General features: G+C 44.1%; 1 protein-coding gene across 1 annotated transcript in view; it reads right to left on the minus strand.

Moving 5' to 3' along the window:
• LONRF2 (LON peptidase N-terminal domain and ring finger 2) overlaps positions 1-23,228 on the minus strand; it is a 40,587-nt gene extending 17,359 nt beyond the window's left edge. Inside the window, exons 1-3 of the mRNA XM_033147587.1 lie at positions 22,306-23,228; positions 610-728; positions 322-444 (exon numbers count right to left, since the gene is read on the minus strand). Coding sequence (XP_033003478.1) covers positions 322-444; positions 610-728; positions 22,306-23,098 — 1,035 coding nt within the window. The 5' untranslated portion in view covers positions 23,099-23,228. The remainder of the gene's footprint in view (positions 1-321; positions 445-609; positions 729-22,305) is intronic.
• Between the last annotated feature and the right edge of the window lie 1,950 nt (positions 23,229-25,178).

Below are 25,178 nucleotides of genomic sequence, written 5' to 3' on the forward strand. Positions count from 1 at the left end.
TCATTGGAATGATCAAGCTACTTGAGCTAAAAAATCCCTCTGCTAATTATCATGAGCTGATTAACATGGCAGTGAGAACCACACCCATGACTAACACACAATCTCACTTTTAACATCAGAACTGTGCATTCACTCTGCAATGGAAGCATAGCTGTCAACTTTTCCCTTTTCTTGCGAGGAATCCTATTCGGAATAAGGGAATTTCCCTTTTAAAAAAAGCGGAAAGTTGACAGCTATGAATGGAAGCCTTTAGCAAAAAGGAACACATGCATATATTGTTCCCTGCACTGACCAGATGCAAAGTTGGTACAGTTATCCTACCTTCTGAGCTTCCATTTTCATTGAGCTCCACTCAGGATTTAAGGCAACACAATAAAGAAATTCCTTCAATGCTTCTTCAATCCTTCCTAATCCAGAAAGAGCTTGTGCTTTCACATAATGACCCTGTGCGAACACAACACACAGAAAAACTTCAATGTATCTCAGTTTCAAAAAAAAAAATGGGAAACAGTACTGCTTCTTACATGCATTTCATTATTTCATATTTGCTACCCATAGGCAAACAAAAACTTTTGCCACCTCCCCCATAGCAGCTTATGAACCTTGTACCTTAGGCCAATGGGGTTTATTTCGGCAGAGTGCCTCTGCATCATAAAGAGCTTGTTGATAATTCTTCATAGCTGTACAAAGTTCTGCCCGCTGTGCTATTAACGAACATTTACAGGAAGCTGAAATACAAGGAGCAGACAAGAGAAAATGTAAGGGAAACTTTTTTCCAGCATTAATAAATCTTGCTAGTTTTACACAGGCACAATCAAAACATAATCAGTTCCTACAAACTACACACACAGACACACACACACACAATCTTATAATAGCATTTGTGCCTTTTTAAGAATATGATGGTTGAGACACACATCTCTGCTAAAAGGCTGCATATATAGCATTGTATTTTTAGAGCTACCTAGCTAATCGCCAGTTACAGGTAGGTAGCCGTGTTGGTCTACCATAGTCAAAACAAAATAATAATAAAAATCCTTCCAGTAGCACCTTAGAGACCAACTAAGTTTGTTCTTGGTATGAGCTTTCGGTATCTGAAGAAGTGTGCATGCACACGAAAGCTCATACCAAGAACAAACTTAGTTGGTCTCTAAGGTGCTACTGGAAGGATTTTTTTTATTTTTTATTTTGTTTTAGCTAATCGCCAGGCAGCTTTCAGAAGGGGTATATGTGGCAAGTTTGAGATCAGTGTGACATCAGGTTCTGTAAGGATTATAAAACATGAGAACACTTTGGCATGCCATTTCATTATGACCCTTGGCTCAAGTTTCTAGTAGCTGGAAAGCTTACTAATTGGTAATATTAGCTCACGGTTCACAATTCCTGAAGACCAAACTCTTCCTCTGAAGAAACAAGAAGGCTTAGAAGCAACAGTATTTTTTTGAAATCATTAAAATGATAATTGACCCTTCATCCAGATTGAGGCCATCAGTCTACTATTGTTTATCATACATTATTATTTCTGAATTATATAATTTAAAGTCCCAATGCACGTATATTTAGAATGAGGATTCTTTTGATAAAGGTTTCCTTTATTAAAAAAAAAATCAGCATCAAAATCAACTGGAAAGTTCGGAACAGTAATTGCTTGGTTTGATGTTATATAGCCTTCCTTGCAAACAAATCAGGATGAACGCTCAATAAGCAGCCAATGTCATATAACCTCCCCACAAACCTTGTGTAAAAGCTAGTCTGGAAGTGACTTCAATATAAAACCAGGAAGCTTTGCTCCATCTGTGTGAACAGGATCCTGCCCTCTGCTTCCCTTCAAAGATACGAGAAAAAACACTCGAGGCTTTATTGGCTTCCTTAATTAAGCAACAGAAGGTCACCGGTGAAAACCAGAGCTAAGCCTCCCACGGCTCAGTTTTTTTAGTCTGTCCTTAGAAACTGTACTCAAGTTTTGTGAACAAAGATGTTTTGAAAGGGAACTACATAATTAAGAAGGCAGGTGACTAAACCGTCACAGTTCCTAATGAAAAGCTAGACAACAGGTACGAACAGATGAAGAAGGAAGAGTGAATTATACCACTGATGATCAAGTTAATCACCTGCTAGTCCTTTATGCTTCTAGCAGGTACTCATGTCTTATAACAAACAAGTAAAATACTCTGATGGTTTGATCCTATGCATTTGTACTCAAATCTAAGTCCCACTGAGTTCAACAGGTCTTACTGCCAGGTAAATATGTACAGCAAGGGCAAAAACCAGTGACCCTAGAGATGCTGTTGGACTACAAATCCCATTATCCCACTGGCCATGGTGGCTAGGGCTATCTGGGGGATCACATCAGGATTAACCACCCTGGTTGGTGTAAGATTTCAGGCTGAACTTTCCACATTCTGTATTAGCATTGTCCCCAATGCTCTGAACCACGGTTTTGCAGGCATTTCAACATACGTGCTACATATGCTAGTGGATCTCTTAAGGTTTATGCTTTAAGGGGGGCAGCTCTTTTTTCCTCTGTGAAATCTATAGCAATGAAAGGTGAATCAGAAAAGAAATATTTGGCTAACTTGTTGGGGGAGTCTTAACCATTCTGGTTCAACAAGGATCGCTCTTAAGGAAGGTGTGGCATGTTTTCAACAAGTACTTTAACATCACCTACGGAACACACACACAGTCTACCAAAGCTTACAAGGAACATGTGTTTTACCATGACTAACTACGTGACAGACACGGGCACTTAAGATATTTGTTAGCACAATTCAAAACATGTTTGTGCAAGCACCACGGAAGCATTTTAAAACAGACTGAGACTGTGTATAATATGCAGTTACATCAATTTTTCCCTAAATGTATTTTCTACCCCGCCCCCCGCCCCAGCTTTTAAAGAAGCCTTAGGTTTAGTGAGGGAACACAAATGGGGGAGAATCTGCTTAACCCTTTCTCCCAATGCCCATCACCTAGGCATTTTTTTTCCCACTACGGGGGGGGGGGAGGAGGGACACATGCTCATACTGTATATTTCTTCCTGTCTGGGTGGAACAACAGGAGAGGAGATTTTGAGCAGAAAGAACAGCTGGCAGGGGAAAGGTTAAGCAGCTCCTCCCTTTAGTCTTCCACTGAAACCAAGAGCCTCTCAAAGCTCCTTTTGGACAAAAGATCCACACAACTTCGTGCCATGCGTTATTTTGGCCTCAATTAAATTATATAAACAGTTTGTTATCTGATCTCCACATTATGCCACCTTAATGGGATACAAGCTATATGAGGCATATGAAATATATTTAAGGTTGTTTCCAGACAACTTGGTGCAAGCATTCATCCTGATTTGTTTGCAGGGAGGTTGTATGAGGTCACATCATTTCAACCGTTATCCCACATTTTCCCAGTGTATCTTCCCATCACTTCCCTTACTTAAAGAAAGGTTTTGGATTTTGGAAGCGTGTTGGTTGTACAAGACTGCCGAACCCATTGAATTTGCAGGTGTGCAGTTGAATCCCACCCACAAAACAGCAATGGTTGGGAGGTGGCCCACGTTGTTTGATACTAGATTAGATCTGGGCATAAATGGTACTAGGAAACTACACCGTGCTGCAGAATGAGTTCAATAAGTGGCAGTACTCTTATTTCTTATGTGTAGATTTTGAAGAACTTTTTTGTGGGGTGCAGATAGTTATATTGGAACAACATCCTTTTTGGCTATTTCTTCATAATCATGAGTGCAGACCAGCAACTGCTTTCAAAGTTACAGAGAAAAAAATAATTGTGGCCAAGAGGTAGGTTTTCATTAACCAGACAGAGTGAACACTAACACGCCATAGCTTCCATGGGCCGGAACACTCATGCCGTTACGATTCATGAAACTATTCAAGTATGTCTAAAGCGAATCCTCACTTTATTCTGCACAGATCACGCTGACATCCTGCCCGTTTCACAAAAAGCTGTGCAGAGATTCTGCCCTGGATGGGTCAGGATTGCTCCTAAACCCATTTGCTGGCAGAGCGCAATGCCAGGCTTGCAGAAAATAATCACACTGGAAGCAGCAAAAGGAGACTGCTTGGGCCCTTACAGCGCAAGGAGGGAAACTGGGCAAAGTTGTTGGGTTGTTGTTGTTGTTGTTGTTGTTTTGCAAGGGGCAGGGTGGCGGGCAAGTAGAAAAACCACATCTTTACATGCCAATTCTAGGGTTGCCCCAACCAACAATGACAAAACTCTAGTTCTGCAAAAGGAGTAATTCAAGTAAAAATGGAACACAGATCTCTATTTATTTGAGGAGGGATCATAGCTTAATAGGGGAGCATCTGCTTTACATGCGGAAGGTCCCAAATTCAATTCCTGGCATCTCCAGTTTAAAAGAATCACATAACAGGTGCTGGAAGACCTCTGCATGTTCATAGAACGATGCAGCTATTGTTGTGAGATTGACTGCGCTATTGGTTGACAGTTTTTTTTTCTCTTTTGCTGGAATTAGCTCCAGTGTATAGGATACTACAGATGTAGAGGATACAGTGGATATATTGAAGAAGAAGAGTTTGGATTTGATATCCCGCTTTATCACTACCCTAAGGAGTCTCAAAGCAGCTAACAATCGACTTTCCCTTCCTCCCCCACAACAAACACTCTGTGAGGTGAGTGAGGCTGTGAGAGAAGTGTGACTAGCCCAAGGTCACCCAGCAGCTGCATGTGGAGGAGCAGGGACGCGAACCCGGTTCACCAGATTATGAGTCCACTGCTCTTAACCACTACACCACACTGGCTCTCCAGTATTGGGATTCATGATTGCACTGTGACTTTCTAGAATAAGTAAGAAATGTTTTCACAACATTTCAAGGGCATCTTTAAATAGAACTCTATTTAATTCCCATTACTACAAGAAGAAAACTAGATTTAAGAGCCTATAAAACTGGTGCAAGGCTTATTCAGGGAATGGTATTACTAATTATTAATGCAGAACAGAGTGGAGTAAATTTAACAATTCATTTTTACTGCATTCAGCCTTAAAAAAAGTACTGCATTTATCCCTAAAATACTGCCGGCGTTGAATAATCTTCACCACCGCTACAAATTTTCAGAGTTATAAAAGGGAGTTGCAAAAAACATACCAGTTTATGCATCTGCAAGGTACATCTAAGTGCAACTAAAAATGAATGTTGTCTGTTACAGCAGGAATGCAAATAAAAAACATTACTGCAGCTTACAATGAAAGAATTAAAAGTATAGGTGACATCGTCGTAACACTTGGAATAGGGCAAAAATTCAAAGCAGGGGTGTTTAACCACGATAGACAGAATTAAGGAAGGTGCTGCAAGGAAACTTTCCCAACATGATTCTGTTTGCACCTTGCTCACCTAGGGGAATGCTAGGTGATGGAGGGCTCATTTTATGGTAGGAGAAGTCCAAAATCTTAGGCTAGTGTCCTTTTCCTCCATGGAATCATAGGTGTTGAACTACAACTTCCCACTATTCCCAGCATAAAAAAAGAAATCAGCAACATCCATGCCTTGCCAGAGTCTTTCCCTCATGCTAGAAAAAACACTGCAGACTTCTCTCAATTAAGGGATCCCTTCACTGGGCAGGCCATTATTAGCAGAATGGGGACAGATGGAATCAAGTCCTTTGAAGGACCAGAAGTTCAATACCTACCTTTCAAGGGCATCTTTTTTTAAAAGGGAGAGTTAGAACCAGCCAGAATAACTTTTATATGAGCTCAGCAACCTCTGAAGTAAAGCTGCCACACTTCAAATCAGCTGGAGCTTGCAAACTAGTTCAAGGGTAGGCTGAAGAGCACTGCATTACAGTAGCCCAGAGGTGTTGCTACCAGGGGCATGCCAAACATCTAGTTGTGTGGTATCTAGGATGTGATGCAGACAGCTGTATGCTACTCAAAAGCTGGAAGAACACATTACTGGTCATGGCTGCCATTTGGGTATCATGAAATAGCTACAGGTTCCCAAGGTGCATGTTTGCTCTTTATTTAATTGAAATGAGACTCCCATTTAAGAAAAGGCCCACCACCCAGCATCAACAGGTCCATCTCATCTGACTGAACTTTAGTTTTCTCACCCTTATCCAGTTCATTATGAATCTTATTCATGGAAGACCCTGCCATCCTGGATATAAAAGGAAATCCCTAGAAGACTCCATGAAGCTGTCTCATGCAGGTGTTAAGAAGCACAGACAGAACCTTGAAAAAATGCACAGGATTGTCTCCCACAAGGAATGGAAATACCACCTTCAGGAACTGCCCTGCAAGGTAGGTACAGAAACATTGCAACCGAGTGCCACCTCTTAGCAATCCTCAACATTCCAGAAAGCCAATTACTGCCACTGATATCAAAAGTAGAGATCAAAAGTAATCAGCTTTCCCACACTCAAGCAGGTAGTAGTAATCCATCAACGATAAAGGAGTACTAGTAATTAAAGGCTCGCAAACTCCAGATAATCCCATCTCAACCCATACAGAAAAATCCCATCCAGAGTGCAACTGCCCCACACACAACTGCCTGACATATATTGGGTCAAAGCCCACAGTTGTCATGGGGGCCCTGGGTTTGTTGAGACCCACCAGTTAAGGAGGTCTCAAATGGAGATAAAAGTCTCCCCATATCTACAACCTGAGAGTTCCCAACACCATATCCAGCAATGTTCTGTCAAGCTCCATCAGGGAGACCAAGACTGGAAGGCCTATTCTGACCTAAGCGTCCCCTCTTATGGAATGTCTTTTGTAACCAGAAAGAATAAATAGTTCAGTAATATATAAATATAATCAGGTAGCCAGTTGCATTTCCTTCACCTGTAGTGTTTACTTGTGGTTAAGCATCATTAGGAGTCCTTTAATTATATGTTGCACACCCAGCCTCTGCTGTTAACAGAACAGTCATTCTAGAGCTGCTCTCTAAGTTCATTCTGTATAGTCCATTCCTGTCTGCCCTACATTAATCTTCTGCTGTCCCAGAAACAACCATGTTTTTTCAGCAGTATTTATCAACTGCTAAAAATTCTGCTAAATGTTGGCTACAATCTTATAATGGCAAAACAAAGGAAAACGTACTGTAAGAGTAAAAGCACAGGTTCATACCCAGAAGCTGCAAACTAGAAACCCAGCCATCACACATGTTCTGTATCTGCCAAATGCTTCCACAAAGGCACATGTTTGTCCAGAAATAACATCCTATCACTTAAGGCAGGATAGGAAGTACAGTAGGAAATGGCTAACCTTTTATGTGAGCAAGATAAAAGAAATTCACCTAGGGTGCACTGAAGTCACGTCAAGGCTTTGGGATATACCTATTTATTGTAGTAGATTCATTGAGTGTGGAATCTATTTCCCATTTAAATCATTCCTAGCTACGTGTTTAACAGATGAAGGTTGAGCCATATGCGTACAATTTTATTTTTTTTAAACCAACATAAAAATGTAATACAGCTTCATAAAGATGAGAGCTACTGACAGTCTCTAGGTAACCACAACTCCCACTGCATGATATTTCTTCTGAGCACGTGTACTCAGTGGAAGAGCGGATTTCAGAGATGGCAAATGTGATGCTTTTGAAAAGGAGTGGGATGATCAGTTCTTTTTCTAAAGGTTGCATCAACCCTAGTTTTAAAACACCAGACACATTTGTCTGCTTCTCGGTCACGTTGAGGCAGTATAGCAAAACATTTTAAGCTCTGATTATCACTTCTTTTTTACGTGAAATCTGGCAGGCTCTTGATGATGATGATGATGGTGATGATTTGCGTGTGAGGCAGAGGAGGAATGAGTGAGAGGCAAACCCCCTAATTGTCTACCTAAAACTACCTTGCATAAAAGCAGAAATTAAGTATTTTGTTCAAAGTAGATTGCTCCTGCCAGTTGGACAAGCAGCACTGAAGACAGGCATCTGTAGGCCTGACCTTGAAAAGATTACAAAAGCCTGAACTAAGACCTAGGAAAAGACACAACATGCTTGCTGGGTCAGTGAATGACTGTAGTCCAAAAGGCATGTGGGACATCTTTTCATTGCCACGTGAACAATGTTAGCATACACGTTATCAAGAGAAGCTAGGGAAAGAAAAACAAACTTACATAAGCACTTCCAGCTTCCGAGTTATATTTTAACCAATTCTTTAAGGGAAAACCAGAAAAAAACCCAAAACACTCTTTCAGTTATCCTTGCTCTGTTTTGTTGTGAAAAAGAAAGAGGAAGGAGGAAAAGGGAGAGATGGTCAGATAAAAATACTGTGAATATAATATAATTTTCCATCCATGCCCCCATCGTGAAACACCACAAACCATTCAAAACAACAGGGCAGTGAGTGGCACAGTGATTTGCTTTTTTCAACCATGTTTTGAAGCGTGTCTGGCCCAACAACATGTGAGAACGTATGGCAAAGGCTGTCTACTGGAAAGGAAGACTACACCCCATTAACCACAGCTGGGAAGCTGCTTGATACCAGTCAAAGTATTTGTCTGTCAGTCTGGCACTGTCTACTTGGACTACCAGCAGCTCTCCACTGCCATAGAGAGAGGAGTCTTCCCCATCCCCTGCTCCCTGATCCCTTTAACTGGCAACAGCAGGGGCTGAACCTGGGACATTCTGCATGCAAGACACGTGCTCTACCCACTGAGCTATGCTGCCTGTCAATGGTTCCTGTCCAATGGGGGTTAGTTCTTGTACCTCGCCTCGGCCTTAGATACCCGAAGAAGCATCTCCATCTGCTGAGGTCCAGCTCCGAGGGCCTTCTGGCAGTTCCCTCACTGTGAGAAGTGAGGTTACAGGGAACCAGGCAGAGGGCCTTCTCAGTAGTGGCGCTTGCCTTGTGGAACGCCCTCCCATCAGATGTCAAGGAAATAAACAATTATCTGACTTTTAGAAGACATCTGAAGGCAACCCTGTTTAGGGAAGCTTTTAATGTTTGACAGACTACTGTATTTTAATGTTTTGTGGGAAGCCACCCAGAGTGGCTGGGGAAACCCAGTCAGATGGGCGGGATAGATATAGATATAGATATAGATATAGATATATAGATAGATAGATAGATAGATAGATAGATAGATAGATAGATAGATATACACTGTATTTATTTTCCCCGATTTGAACTATAAAATGATAATTATCTTGAGTCAAAATGAGAGTACCCCTAAACATTTATTTAAAGAAAAAATAGCACTGGGTAGAACAAATTGCTTTGAATCATACCTGCTTTGATGGCTTTGATACCTGCCATCACTGAAAATTACCAAGCATTTATTTTAACACATTTATATCCCACCTTCCCATGACTAACAAATGACTAAAATAAAACCACACGAGGTCACATAAATCTCCCCACCACTCTACCTAGTTAAAACACGTGTTCATATAGGATTACAAAGATAGTCACCTTATGGACACACTGTTAAGACAATATTCATGGAAGACAATCTTACTCGGCTATGAGTGATCACCAAAGACGACGACAAAAGATAGGCAATGTGGTAGAACTTTTCCTGGTATCAGCAACAGAGATAGGCACATTATTTCTAGGACATGCCAGCTCTACCATTTATTTAACAATAAGTCTCTTTCCCAAATGGCTTGACACGGGGTTTTGTTTTTGTATCTGTATTAATTACCAAACAGTTGCAATAAACCGTTTATTCAGCTGCACGTGACCTACAGGAAGCAGGCAGCTTAGTGCAAACCAGCAATGGGCATATTAAAAGAGGTCACGAAGTTGCTGAGAGCTAACAAGAGCTGAAAGGATCAAAACCTTCTCGAGAAAACCTACGTTACATTTATTTAACAGAGCAATCCCATATATTTCTACCTCCAGGAAAGTGTGTGTAGGATTGCAGCTTTAGTGTTGTTCCTAGCTTTAGAAGCAACATGTAGGAAGCGAACCAAGCAGTTAACACAAAAGAGGAAGAAGAAAAAGACCATATTCAGGAAGAAGAGGGAGAGAGAGAAAAGGTGCAATAGTGGTTAACTCAAACTTAGGCACATAACACAATGCAACACTGAGAAAATCGAATGGCATTGCATAGGGACGCGGGTGGCGCTGTGGGTTAAACCACAGAGCCTAGGTCTTGCTGATCAGAAGGTCAGTGGTTCGAATCCCCGCAATGGGGTGAGCTCGTGTTGCTCGGTCCCAGCTCCTGCCCACGTAGCAGTTTGAAAGCACGTCAAAAGTGCAAGTAGATAAATAGGTACCGCTCCAGCGGGAAGGTAAACGGCATTTCCGTGCGCTGCTCTGGTTCGCCAGAAGCGGCTTTGTCATGCTAGCCACATGACCCAGAAGCTGTACGATAGCTCCCTCGGCCAGTAACGCGAGATGAGCGCCACAACCCCAGAGTCGGAGACGACTGGACCTAATGGTCAGGGGTCCCTTTACCTTTTAGCTGGTAGAGATAGGATTTTATGACTACAAGCAGAAGTGGGAAGAAGCTAAGAGTTCGATACTGAATAAGCTAGGGTTATAACTTCCTTGCTATTAGTGCACAGAATTTAGATAGTGTTATTTCAACGGTTACACATTCAGAAAACAACCCTGTAAGGTAGGCTTGCTGCTGCCATCCTGAAAGGGGCTGAGTGAAAGCTGGCTTATTGCCACCTGGTGAATTCATTGTAGAAGTGAAATTTCAAGCAAGGGCTTTCCAATTCACAAATTTAGCCATGAAGCTACAATAGCTCAACCTTCCAAAACATTTCAGCAATTGTCCGCCCCCCCACCCCGCTTTTAGAGAACTGAGCAGAGTTTTTCGAGCTCCAGAGGTTGGACTGTACCACTACCACATGCTTGTGTTGGCATTTTTTATTTATTTTTAAAAGGTCATTATATGGGGAAAACATAGCAGCGTGCATATGGGTACCACCGTGCTCGACTATGCAGGGAAATGTTTATTTATTACTGTCAGAAGGAAGAGGAACTGACATCTGAAATTGGAAAGTCACCTTTATGCAGAACCACCAACCTGCACTGAACAGCAGCATCCGGCCAATTTTAGCTCAACCTTTAACATCTGAGCGAAATCGACAAGGCAATCCAGTGAAGAGTACGGTACATTGAGTTGAATGTCTCCTTGTTCACATTAAGAAAGAAACCAACCACTTGCTTGAACCTCTTTTCTTTTTTCCTATCTATCTACCTCCACTACTATTTTTAGGCAGCGCATAATCTACCGGTACTCACACATTTCCCCAAAAATACACAGGAAGAGAGGAAAGGAAATGTCGCTACTGAACTACATTACATATGCACCTTTATTCCAATATATTTCGGAGCTTCTGGGTGGTATTAATTAAATTTGGCTTTGCATGTTCCTTAGCTGCTCTTGGTGCTCTTCTTACCTCAAATAACGGTGTCAACAATATAAAAGCAAAGCTACAGTCAAAAGACACCTCCTAAAGTAGTTCACACACTGAGACACTTAAACCAAACTGGGTTTTTTTTGGGGGGGGGGGTGGAATCTAAGAAAACAGAGTTATTTGCTACTGCTGCACAGGAATGCCTGCTGAGACACACAATGAAGGTCCAAGCTACAAAAAGCTATCTAGGAATATAATAGCAGGGGGCCTATTTATAGCAATTTAAGTTGGGCAAAAAAAATCTTTTTTTAAAAAAAGACGACTCAGCAATTTCCCTTGTACTATCAGGCAATCCTGGTACATTTATCCATTCAAACAACTTCTGTGAATCATGCCAGTTACAATGTCCCTGCAGAACTGGCATTATCTTATTTCAAAATTTAAAAGCAGGGCATGTTATTTTGTTGTGGGAGAAGGGAAGCCTCATTATACTGTGCTTTGCAGTCCTTCCCCCCACCATTACACCATTTCCCCACCCCACCCTCTTTGATTCATTTTAATTTTAAAATGCAGCATTTAAGAACTACCTTCAATCAGGTGTCATTTCTGTTCTCTTTTTCTAAAATAAAAATGGCTCTCTCTCTCGCTCTCTCTTTTTTTACTGTCCCACATTACTCATAATAACATATAGGTTAATACTGGAAGGAAATGCCATTTGGGAGGAGTTCTACCAAAAAAAAAATCACTATACAATAGTGGCCTCTTACAAATTACACAGGAAAAGAAATAGAAAGACAGAAAAAGAAAGAAGGAACTGCTGGCGCTTCTGGGACAATCTAGAATTACTAAGTCACCCTAATGAATCCCACTTAAGAATCCGTTTAAGCATTAGTAACCAGTATGCAACTAGTGCCACGCGGCGGGTGGCGCTGTGGTCTAAACCACAGAGCCTAGGGCTTGCCAATCAGAAGGTCGGTGGTTCGAATCCCCGTGACAGGGTGAGCTCCCGTTGCTCGGTCCCAGCTCCTGCCAACCTTGCAGTTCGAAAGCACGTCAAAGTGCAAGTAGATAAATAGGTACCACTCCGGCGGGAAGGTAAACGGCATTTCTGTGCACTGCTCTGGTTTGCCAGAAGTGGCTTAGTCATGCTGGCCACATGACCCAGAAGCTATCTGCAGACAAACGCCAGCTCCCTCGGCCTATAGAGCGAGATGAGCGCACAACCCCAGTAGTCCTCAACTGGACCTAACGGTCAGGGGTACCTTTACCTTTACGCAACTAGTTGCTGAAGCTCTCTCTACTTGCCAGTCATTTAGGGATGCCTCAGCTTAGATACCGGTAATCTCTGTTGCTATGAGGATTTTTCTCTTTCTATGAGAATTTAGAATTTTATTTACGGCCATAGGCCCATACAAGTAAAAAACACATAGATAACAACTTGTGCAAGTGGGAACAACAGCCGCTAAAACACCACAGAACAATAAAATACAATAAAATAGAATGGCATACTAAGCCTTAGCTAGCTTGTAGTGCTCCTTGGCGTCGCTTTTGGGTAAGGACAGCGACCAGGAACCTTGCCACTTTCAGGGTCGTATGAGTATCCTTATCCTGCAAGATTTGGGCGAGGTGGAATTCTGGTGGGGTGCCCTCTAGTTTCTGTATGATTGATCACTCTTTCTATAGTTTTTGCACTGTTCCCCATTGCACCAAGATCATCTTCAAGATACTGGTATTTAATGTCCAGCAATCCCTATCTGGATTTCTTTTACAACCTCCACTTCCTCATTTGCTCACTCCAACCCTCTTGTCTCCTTTCTCACCTTTGTGTTTCCTGTCATACACGGAACTGAATTCCAGTTATTCCATCAGGCTAATGCGTCCCCCTACAAATCCCCCTTCCCCACAAAACCCCACAGCTTCCACAGAGCATTTTAGGATCAGTGCAACCAAATCATCGCCCCAATATTCATTTGTACTCCTTTCCCATTCTTTTGTGAAGCCCTGTTCTTATTTCTAGGACTGGATCTCTCCATCTTGATGGTCCAAACAGCAACAAATAGGATGAGAGAGCTTAAGAACTAAAATACTACAGAACAGCACTACACTTGCATGGTTTCCCCTAACCTCTCTTTACATTTTTCTCTTTGAATGCAGAACCCTGGGAATTGGCTTTCATAATCTCATTCGTTTCTATTAAGATGAAGATTTGAGCAGAACAGAACTCTTACAAGGAATATGAAGAACAAAACAAACAAACAAACAGGAGGAGAAACTATCCTTGGAGGTAAACATCCTCTTATCACCAGCTGTATTTAAATCTTTTTGCAACAGAAAGACTTTATGGTACTTGTACAGGCATGTACAACGCTAATAAAAATGGCCTTATGCAGGGTGCATATAACCCCAAACTAAGCTTGCATTTTCCTGCCAAGTGCTGGGAAAACTTTTATTCCAGACTTCTGTGCCTGTTCTGAAATCCAAAGGTAGAAGTGGAAGGCTTCTGCTCCCCACTTGACAAAGAAACATAAGCCAAGAACTTGCCGCACACCTTGCGATAAACTACTACTTGGTTGGTTGGTAAAGGATTGTCACCTCTGGTTTTCTCAGACTTGCATTTTTCCAATTTCTCTACAAAATGCTTAATTGTGTTATCACAAAAGCAATGCCACATCACTTGCAAAGAGTGCTGACCTTGGGTACTGCTTAAGTGAATTTTGAAGCAGGCCAGAAACTGGACTATTCTTCAACTGAAGAGGCTTCCCTGTGTTCTGAGCTTGCAAAGAAGCAGGATTAAGAATGACACCGCTTCTGCACACTCATACAGGTTTCATTTTGGGTCCTTTTCCAGGTGCTACATTGCATTTCTAGATATATTCCTGATGTGCTTTAAGTGTACGCCTAAATTTGTAATGGGGTGGGTGGCAGGGAACATAACAGATGTATCTCTGCAAACACAGAGGTGTCATGCAGGTACAAGTGTCAAGCAAGCTGAGACCAACTGCAACTCCCTGTTGAGTGTACACTTGATGACACACTCCACTTTGCTTGTGCACAATGTGTGGAACCCCGATCTAGCCACCAACATACAGTCTGACATAAAGCTCCCTCCGCTCCTCAAAATGAAGAAAAAAGCCATGTATGATTCTTGTTAGCTTATCCAAGATGGCTGAGGCTTGTTCCATATTGCCATTTGGTTGTAGTAGTAGAGTCCTTTAAGTTTCTGGGCTCTATAATTTCTCAAAACTTAAATTGGTCATGCAACATCAATAGTATTATTAAGAAGGCCCACCAGAGGTTGTATTTCTTGTGTCAACTAAGTAAATTTAAATTGCCCCAGGAAGTGTTGATCCAATTTTACAGAGGTATCATTGAAACTGTTCTCTGCAATTCTATTACTGCTTGGTACAGCACAGCCTCCAAGATGGGCAAGAAAAGGCTCCAACAAGCATTAAGAATTGCAGAAAGGGTAATTGGTGCCAGCTTGCTTTCAATAGAGACACTCTATGTTACCTGAGTCAAGAAGAGAGCAGAGGGAATTGTCACAGATCCTTTGCATCCCGGTCATCATCTGTTTGATTTACTTCCATCTGGACGTCGCTACAGGGCTTTATATACAAAAACGGCTAGGCGCAGGAAGAGTTTCTTCCCTTGCGCCATTAAATTGTTAAATGTAGCGGAAGGGGAGGCCAGTTATGGGCGGGGTTCCTTTGCTGTTTTATTGTATTGTGAGTGGAATAGTGTTGTATAAGGTACGTTTATATTGCAATGTAGCCGAAGCAAAATTCCAAGTATGTTGGTACTTGGCCAATAAAATTATTCCTATTCCTGTATTGCAATTTGTTGCCCACAAGCCAGCAAAGGTTGGCAGCTTTGATTTAAACCACTGCAAGTTATTTTAGTGATCAAATCACCGTTTTGCCACACAGAAATGTGAAGGAATGGTTCTGATGTGCCTCTGACTGCCTATTGTCTCAAGAGTAGAAACATCAACACATTTTACATAAGGCTCTTTTCGTCACAGACCAGGGAAAAGGCTTTTCTAGAAATGCTGCAGGATGAGTCATAAACTGCAAAGGCAGTAAAGCATTTCACTGTTGATAACTTGATGCAGTGTGATTAAGCCAGGCCTTGTTTTTCTTTTTGTTCCATTTACCAGGCTGCTATCTCGCCCATTTTAAAGTATAGGCTTGTCTGTGATGCAGCAAGGCTATGTGTAGGAAGTTGTTTACGTATCCACATGTCAATGACCTTCTGTACACAAGATAGCTCTAATCTTATGATAGGCAATGCTGTGTAACACACACAGAGACAGCTTATTCACCTTGTCTAACTGACTATGTTTAGGAAAGGCGTAACCTCAGTTAGAGGTCAAAATCTCACCAGCTTCTCTGAAATCCATCTTTCCCCACTGGAGTTCCAGTGACTAGCTTCCTGTTTTACCCTTTACCCTTTGAAAATACTTCTTTACAGCTTGTTCAACATACTCGCAGAAGAGATCTCGACTATTGGAAGGCAACTGCAATTTTGTGGTCCTTCCTACTGAGGATGGTCTCTGCAGAGGCATAGCTAGGGATGGGGTGGGGCGGGGTGTCTAGCCAGAGTTTCTGCCTCTGGGTGAAGCTGCCAGAGGGGTGCCATTGAGGCTTCAGCCAGAGAGGAAGATGAAAAAGTGATGGCAGCTATCCTTCCCCTTTCCCCATGAAGTTGAAGAAGGCTCATTTACAACAGAATGCAGGGAAAGGGAGAGTTGGAAAATCTGAAAAAGCTGTGTGGCTCTCCCCAGCGAAGCAGAAGATAGGATCCCCTATGCTATGGGTTTGCTCCAGTTTGAGAAAGAAATTCTGGAGGAAGGGAGGGAGGGGCAGGAAGCTGAGGAAGAGAATCAGATGGGATAGATGAACCTTGGGGTCCCTTCCAGCTCTACAATTATATGATTTTATGATCCCTTCCGAACTTTGAATGTGTTGAGTCATTTTACAGTTGAGTCATTTTACAGACTATACATGACCTACACACAGGAAAATAAGGGGTGTGCGAACATTTTCCCTGCCAGAGCCTGTTCCCTGGCAAGCTCTGGTCGGCCTGGCTACATTAGGATTGTAAATGGAAGGGCGCTTTCTACTTTAGACTCGCAAAAAACATTTCTTCACCTTCCATGGAGCCTAAAATGACTCATTTCCTAAAGTGAGCAATCAAACAAAAATAAAATTGAAAGGGATACTGTTGAAGCTTACTTGGGAGTAAATCTGTATGTCAAAACTCCTTGAAAGGGTTTGCACAGAACCAAGAAGAGGGGTCAGTGGCAAAAAGTCTCAAGGGGTGGGGGGGGGGAGACGTTTTAAAAGGAAACAGAGGGTCTTGGCTGGTCTTATGGAAATGCAGTCTTTTAATGATCTTGTGACCAAATAAATCCAATTCAAAACCTGACCTCAAGTAGACACTCGCTGAACATGCAAGTTCTACTTTTGACAAACAATTTGCTTTTACTGGGAGGGATGCTCATTTTTCCCTTGGTCATTCAGTCATAATACTTCTTAGGATTCCTTTGTATTCAAATAATATATTGCCTACTTTTTATGCCCTTTACAAATAAATGTGTTGAGGAGAATGTATGTATGTGTGTATGTGTGTATGTATATGCAAACACGCTTCTGGGGGGTAGGGTGCCAAACTGGATCTTTACCCCGGGGTGGGGGGGTGGGGACAGAAAGCCTAGTTTCAGCCCTTATCTCTGATTTCATAACAAAGCAGCCACTGTAGCATCAGGAACCTTGGAACTTAAACTTCATGGGATGAGGCGGCAACTTAGCCTAGTGAGCCATGGAGAATTTAGGTGATCACATCTCAGAGCTCTCCTAAGCGGTATGCACAACCTTTCAACCCCAGCCTCTGCAGATGGCTGATGGCTGCCCTGGTTTGTAGCTCACTTTAAATCATAGTTTAAAATAAACTATGGGTTAAAGTGTGCTATGTGTGCTGTGCTCATCCTCTGCTCCTTCCTTCAGTGAGTCAGGGAGAGAACAAGGTAGATCCTGGATCTGTGTTGTGTGCAAACCAGTCAGTGCTTGTGGTTGGCTTTTCCCAAATGAGCCATGAGTAGCAAGGTTTATTTTTGTACTATGGTTTTAAAAACAGCATTTGAAATGGAACCTGAACTTCAAGACATCTCTGGTCAAATGGAGAAATGGCCATGAGGGATCCTAACCAGGAGAGATCCTGAGCAGCTTCCACATATTTAAAACATATAAAGATTTAAATACTGGTTGTATTAAATGTAAAGGTAAAGGGACCCCTGACCATTAGGTCCAGTCGTGTCCAACTCTGGGGTTGCGGCGCTCATCTCACGTTACTGGCCAAGGGAGCCGGCGTACAGCTTCCGGGTCATGTGGCCAGCATGACTAAGCCGCTTTTGGTGAACCAGAGCAGCGCACGGAAATGCCGTTTACCTTCCTGCTGGAGCGGAACCTATTTATCTACTTGCACTTTGACGTGCTTTTGAACTGCTAGGTGGGCAGGAGCTGGGACCGAGCAACGGGAGCTCACCCCGTCGCAGGGATTCGAACCGCCGACCTTCTGATCAGCAAGCCCTAGGCTCTGTGGTTTAACCCACAGTGCCACCCGCGTCCCCACTGGTTGTATTACTGATTAGTGGTTCCCCCCTTTTTATTGTTTTATCTTTTCGTAAACTGCTTTGTGTGGTTCTTTCCCCCCTACAATCAAGCAGTGTATAAAGTTTATGAAATAATATCAGGCTTGGATTCAGTTACAGATGCCACAGTTATTGGAAGCAGCTCAGTTGACTACTGTATCTTCCTTACTTTTACAAACACTTCTAGCAAAAAAGCTGTTAAGGATCCATATTTCTAGCGCAGCCTCAAACTACAGTAAGAACTACTAAAATAGCCAATGCATTTTCGTAGTTCCAGAATCAAACTTTCAGCTGCATTTATGTGCTGAACACTTCACTCAATATTAAAAATACAGATCCAAGTAGCCTTAGGTGTGTTATCAATTCTTTGGCAAAACGATATTTTAAAATTTAAATATTAATATTTTAAATATTAAGTATTAATATTTTAAAACCCTTTAACAACCCGTTGTGCATTATGACTGCTAGTATTTAGGTACTGTTTCACTGTCCATAGAAGCACTGGGAGAAGTCAAATACCCATATATAATTTAGTTCCTTTTTCTGTGATGAATGGAACGACTAAAATGAACTGGATATAATTTTGACATAAACATTATTACTATAATTTTCTTTTTCTTGTTATTGTTTATTGATAGAAATTGAGCTTATATGTGGAAAAGTATATGAATGATGTAGGGGTTTGTTTGTTTTTTGTTTGCCTTTTCATTTGTTTGTTTGTTGTTATTGTCAAAAAAATGAATAAAAACATTTTTTTTAAAAGCACTGGGAGAATGAGAAGATGCGTTTTTAAAAATCTCCCTAAACCTGAGCTAAATGCTTTCTAGTTTGAGATGGGCCCAAGAAGGACCACACAAATCAAGCTTTCCCAGGGGATAATGATCTGTGTTGGGTTTTAACCAAATACTTTTCAAGAATTTATCCCAAAAGTTTTATTCTAAAAAACAACAACCCTGCAACTCATTACAAAACTGAAAAATGAAGCATTGCTTTAAAGCTTGCAAGATCATTGACAGAAAGAACTTCTCCATGGTTAAGTTGACAATGACAAAGGAGACACAGCTAGGTAAATCAATTCCACTGATTTGCTTTACTAGGTTAAAAAGAGTGCACTTTGGTATCACAATATAGAGATAATTCAAGATGCAGAGACGTACAATTACAGAAACTTTCCTCATATCAGAATGTGTTTTCCAATGAAACAATGAGGCGTGAAACAAATGTAGTTTTGCTGCTTGACATGACAAAAGGAAGACTATTTCAGCTCCAATAGTTCTCTCTATTATTGCAGGTGTTGGAAGCCTGTTGCTGAACTACAACTCCCATTGGTCCCTGTAAGCACGGCCAATGGCCAAGAATGATGGGAGCTGTAGAGGTCAGCAACATCTGCAAAGCTGAAGGTTACCAACACCTCTACTTTGGGAAGGTTTTCGTTTGTTATGTCTGACCAGTTACATGTAATGATAGCAAAATAACGACTGAAAAAATAAGGAAAAACATATTTCCCTATATACAAGCTCTGTTCCCAGCCTACTGAAGTCACCAAGAAAGGCCCAGCTCCAAAAACTTTGAAACAGCCTATCAGAAGAGAACCAACAGTACTCCTCCCTACTGGCATTTCAAAAGGTCAGGATGACCTGTGAAAGTTTACACTTCATCAAGCATACACAGCCAAACCTGGAACCATGGCATTCCACAGTGTTCCGGACTCTCTGATTCATGCATTAATTCACGTACACCCATATTTCTGAAATTTTAACCACAACCAGCAACAGTGAAACTTTCACTCTGCCTGTCCAAATGCACCTATTTGACGTTTCCGGAGACATGGCTTCCTTTTCTTAGTCACATACCGTAGATACCAAAAAGGTTTTGAAATCCATCTGTATTATGCAATCAGTTCTGGTGGTCTTACAGTAAGCATGTCAACATCTTAGGTATAAGGTTCCAAATGTGATTAGAGAAGTCACACTCTCTTACACTGTGTTGTGATGATGAGTATTCAGGGAAACAATATTATGCAATTCTGATGTTGTCCCCAGCAAATACACAGAATCTATTCTCAAATTCTCAGATTGTCGCGAATTTGTAGATGAAAATGGAATGTTGTAAATTCTTTTGTTGTTTTTTTTTAAAAAATAAGCCCTCCATCTCCCGCCATGAACAAATTAACAACACACAGATAATCTGCAGGGTGCCCAACTGCGTATCTGTAAATTCTGTGGATACAGTAGCTGCTACAACTTTTGCTTTGAATTGTAAGGAAGTCCCTGAGGTAAGAGAAGTCATTTATTAATTTCTCAAGGTTTGGATAAAGACGATTGGCAGAATCTCTTACCCACACTGCACATGTTTTAGAGATTCTGCCAAGCAGGAAGTTTCATCTTATTTATTCCCAGCTATTTTTGTGGCAAGGCAAAAAGCTGGCAGTGAAAATGGTATGTACCTACTGGACACTGGCAGAGCAGTAGATGAAGATGTATTGCTGCATTAGAAAAGGTATGTGATGAAGAAGGATTAGCTTGTATCTTCAGGTGCACACCTTACACCCTTTCTGAGTTTCCAAAATGCTCAAAGCCCCATAAACCTCTGTGTTGACAATGTCACAAAGCACTGCCATGCCTAGGCTACAATTACGTTTCAACTTTCACTAATATACAATTTAAAATTCTCTAGAATTATTTCCCACAAGGCTGTTTTCTTACTGGTGCCTGACAAGTCAAACAGAACTCAGAAACTAATACAAAATAAGTGGCTTAAGTTGTTGTGCCAGAGAAAAGGATAGCTAATTTGAACCTATTGAGCAGAGGTCGGCAACCTCCGGCCCATGGGCCAGATGCGGCTCACGGAGACCGTTTTACCGGCCCACGAGCCACCCGCTCGGCAAGTCTCCTGCGCGCCGCGCTAAACCGATGCAGCGTGGTGCGGGGACTCACCAAGTGGTGCTGGAATGGCATCTGCACATGCGCAGACGCCGGAAATCACATCTACACTTGCCCAGATGCTGAAAATCGCTTCTGCATAGGCGCGGTTTTCGGCGTCTGGGCATGCGCAGAAGCTTTTTCCGGCGTTGCAGACATGCACAGATGCGATTTCCGGCATCATGCTGCGCATGTCCTGCCTACGGACAATCTCCGTGGGAATGATCAGGCCCATGGCTGGAATACCTTGCCGACCCCTGCTCTTGAGCATAAATTTGAGCCACAAGGCACCAGGATTGAGAAAACCATGTGGGGTATGAACTTTTCTAACTCCTGGACCAAAATCTTGATTTCTCGCAGTTGCAGAGGCCCTTAACATTCTCCACAAAGCAATGCACAGAAGATACAAAATGTGTTCCGATGTCAACTATTCCCAGTAGTTGCTCTCACCCCTGCCCTGGCTTCAGCTGGGAAGCATCCTGAGGGTATAACTGCCAGCCCTCAAGAGCACACCCTACCTCATTCTAAGAAACCACATGGCTGTTTCTGGTCAATGCTAACATAAACCCAGTTTTTTACTGAATGGGCAGCTGGAACCCACCTAAACAGAATTTATTTCCCACATAACTTGAGAAGTCAAATTAACCCTTTACCCAACACCCCACAGCCTATTTCCCCAATACTCATGCCTTCCAAACCCCGAAACACAACTGCGCCTATGCCGCAGACCCTTCTGACCCCTAGAAATCATTTCACCACTGGGCTATGGCACAGCCCAAGCACAATCACATAGCAGTTTGTAAGAACTGAACGGATTCCTGTTCTTCACAAACTGCAGCACCCAACTCTGATAATAATAATTATTAATATGCTGCACATATGACTGGATTGCCCAGCCACGGGGGGGGGGGGGGGTAGGACTGCCAACAGAATATTGGGATCCCCAATTGCACAGTGCCAGGAAACACAAGCTTAGGGTGGGGGAGGTGTTTCTTTTTAAGAAAGTGACACACTTCCACTTTCTACACTTCACATAGTTTGCAAAAACACCAGGCAGTGCAGAAAGCGCCACAATGCACTTTCCACCCAGGTGTTGAGAAGGGGCCCCTTATTGCCAAATTCCTTCTCATCCATGTATCAGGCAAGGCCTGGCTGTCCTGCGTCGTGTTACATTGGCAGAAACACCCACTCCTGGAAATGGCCCCCATTACACTGCGCTTTCTCCCCGTCTGGAAATCCCTAATCCACTTCCCACATAAGGAAGGGAGCTCAGGAACGCAACTGGGCCTGTTTGTCCCCTTGCGAGCCAAAGCAACACAGGTCGAAGTTGTGGCGCAGCGTCGCCTAACACACTGACAGGGTTTTTGCCCTTGCTGCTTACAAAGGCAACAGGGAAGCTTTCTTCTGTGGGAAGGAGGTGTGCGCGACAAGGCGGGCGGGCGGGCGAGCGAGCACTCACCGAGATCCAGGGCCTGGTTGTACTTCTCCAGGGCGGCCGCCAGCTCCTGCCTCTCCTTCAACGCGTCCCCTTCAGCGCCCAGCCGGCGCGCTTTGCTCTCGGCCGGGAACCACTTCTCCAGCAGGCTGCCCAGGACCACGTTGACGCGGGGACCGGCGGGGGGCTGCGCGGCCGGGGCAGAGGCTGGGCGTCGGGCGGCGCAGCGGGCGCACTCCCCTCCGCCGCTCTGGGCGCAGCGCTTGCAGTGGGTGTGCCCGCAGTGCAAAGTCACCGGCTCGCAGAGCAGGCGGCGGCACACCGGGCAGCCCAGCGGCTCCGGGGGTCGGCAGCAAGGCGGGTCCGCCAGCGGGTCGTCTCCCTCCGGAGCTGCTGCTGCTGCTCCGCCGCCGCCGCCGCCACCACCAGGCCCCCGCCACGGCGGCAGGCGCAGCTCTTTGTCGCGGAGGCTGAGCGCGAAGCTCTCGGCCAGTTCGCGCAGCTCCTCGGGCCTCAGGCGGGCCAGCCTGGCGGCGGCGCTGTAAGCATCCAGAGCCTCGGCCATGCGCCCCGCGCGGGCCAGCGCGTCCCCTTGACGGAGGCAAAGGCCCCGCTCGGGCTGCGCCAGCTCGGCCAGCTGCGAGCTCAGGATCTCCGCCGCCAGGGCGAACTGCCCGCCTCGGAAAGCCTCCTCGGCTACTTGCAACATCTCCGCGCAGGGGCCGCCGCCGCCTCCTCCTCCTCCTGCCGCCGACGGGGCCTGGTGGTGGTGGGCGCGCTGCTGCGCCTGGTGCCCGAGCGCGGCCCCCAGCTCCATTTTCGCCGGGTTGGCTGACTGGGTGGGTGTGGTGGTGGCGGCGAGCGCTCCTGCTACGGCTTCATCGTCGAGCTCAGCGCCTCCGCGAGGAGCAGGAAAGCGGGGAGGCGGCCCCTCGTCGCCGCCGCCGCCGCGCCTCGCCCGAGCTGCCTTGCTCAAGGAGCCTGGTGGCCGCCAGGGCTTGGACGGACGCCGTTATGAAAGGGCTGCGCGGGGGGGAGGCGCGCCGCCAGCTCCGTCTGGGGCGTCCCCAGAGGAGAGCGAGCGCGTCGGGGTCAGGGGGAGGAGAGCAGGGCGGCGCTGGCCCCGCTCCCGGAGCGCGGCAGCAGGCAGCTGAGACTATTCCGGGCTCAGGCGCTTATGCAACGCCGAGCGGTTGTATAACTCCTTCTCCCCGGCTGAGGGCAGCACCGCCCCGCCGAGCGCCCGCCCCAGTCCCCGGCCTGGTGAGCCGAGCGCACATGCCCTCCGACAGCCGCTCCTCCCGCAGCGCACGTGTGTGTGACGGGGGAGAGGCCGGCCAGCGCCTCGCAGGCTTCCGGGAAGCGGCGGCGCGGCTGGTTTTCTGTTCCTCTCCAAACAGACTGCGTCTCCTCCTCGCTTCAGCCACAGTTCTGCGTGGAGAGGGGTGGCTTTCAGTTCTACACAAAGGAGAACTAGGGTGAACCGTGTTGACGTAACCCTCATTTTTAAGCCGGGAGCTCCGCATTTAAGATGCTCTTTTGGTAAAGTTTCACAGACTGCTGGGTGCAATTTTGGCCGAGTGTGTGTTTTTCAGTGCAGTTTCACGCGGAGAGGCCAGCATAAATCTAAAGAGGGTTAAGAGAGCGGAAGCGCGTATATTTATATAATAACCCATCCTCCACTCCTCTCATCTGTCTGGTTGTAAGTCATACGGCTTCTAGGTATGACTGGACAAAGTCTCATCATCCATCATCCACTGTGAACCTATCACAGTGCAATCCTACTATGCATTGTCAGATCAGGAGGAATCCAGTGGGGTTTATGCCAAGGGAGCCTTGAACTGCAGCCTTGTTCATATTTCCATATCAGGTGAGACAGGCTTAGCTCATCTCCACACAACCCTAGGGACCCAGGTAACTCCCCATTGTTATCCACAGTATGATTAGAAACACTTTTTAAAAACCCAACGAATTCTGATTTTGTCTCCCATCTTCCTCCCTGTTGAGTTCTAAAAGGGGCAACTCTCAAGACTAAGGAGCAGGAGGAAGATGGCAAGCGAGGAGATAAGCAGGTGGAGGCTGGCTAAGGGCAAACTGAGCCTGGATAGAGCAGCCTTCATTGGAATTGGGGAAGTGTTGGATGAGTGCCGGCCACCTCATTTCCTGGTGCGCTGCAGGCCAAAAAAATCCATAGCATAACTATGTAATTGCCCTTAAACACTGCCTGAATCACTCATCAACTACAATAATAAACACCCTTACTAAAGTGTAAACCCAACACAACAATGTGCAAAACTGTTGGGACAACAACTGAGTAAATGTGCAATTGCATAAAGCTCTGACAAACCTGAGTACAGGAAATTCCTTTCAAGTTCAATTCATTTACACACAAATGAAGAGTTACAGAGTTAAGAGTGGGGGGCTACATGTCCTCATTTTAAACAATGCCTTTGCACATGGAAAACTTGACATATCAAGAGGTCTCGTTGCCGAAAAGCTAACTTTTCATACACAGGAATATTTTTATTTCAAGAAATATATGTGATTAACTCCCCATAACTCTGAAATGGTACAGTCCCAGGAATTCTCTTGCAACATTATTGACATGGACATTAAGCCTTTGCTATGGTGTGAAACAGCAGAAGCATAGTTTATGCCTCGCTCACTTTCATATACTTTTACTTGAATCATTTAATTGTAGAGTTGGAAGGGACCTGGAGTCATCTAAGTCCAACCCCCTGCTATGCAGGAATCTCAACAACTTGACTGTTGAACCTCATTGGCTTCAGCTGAGCACTTATCCATGCGCTTGCGGTTGTTACCATAGTCATTGGCAGTCCGGCACCATAAGTTTTTGACTAATACTGTACTATATATCTATGCATGGTTCATGCTCT

Source organism: Lacerta agilis, chromosome 4 (genome assembly GCF_009819535.1).
Source record: "Lacerta agilis isolate rLacAgi1 chromosome 4, rLacAgi1.pri, whole genome shotgun sequence".
Taxonomy (NCBI): domain Eukaryota; kingdom Metazoa; phylum Chordata; class Lepidosauria; order Squamata; family Lacertidae; genus Lacerta; species Lacerta agilis.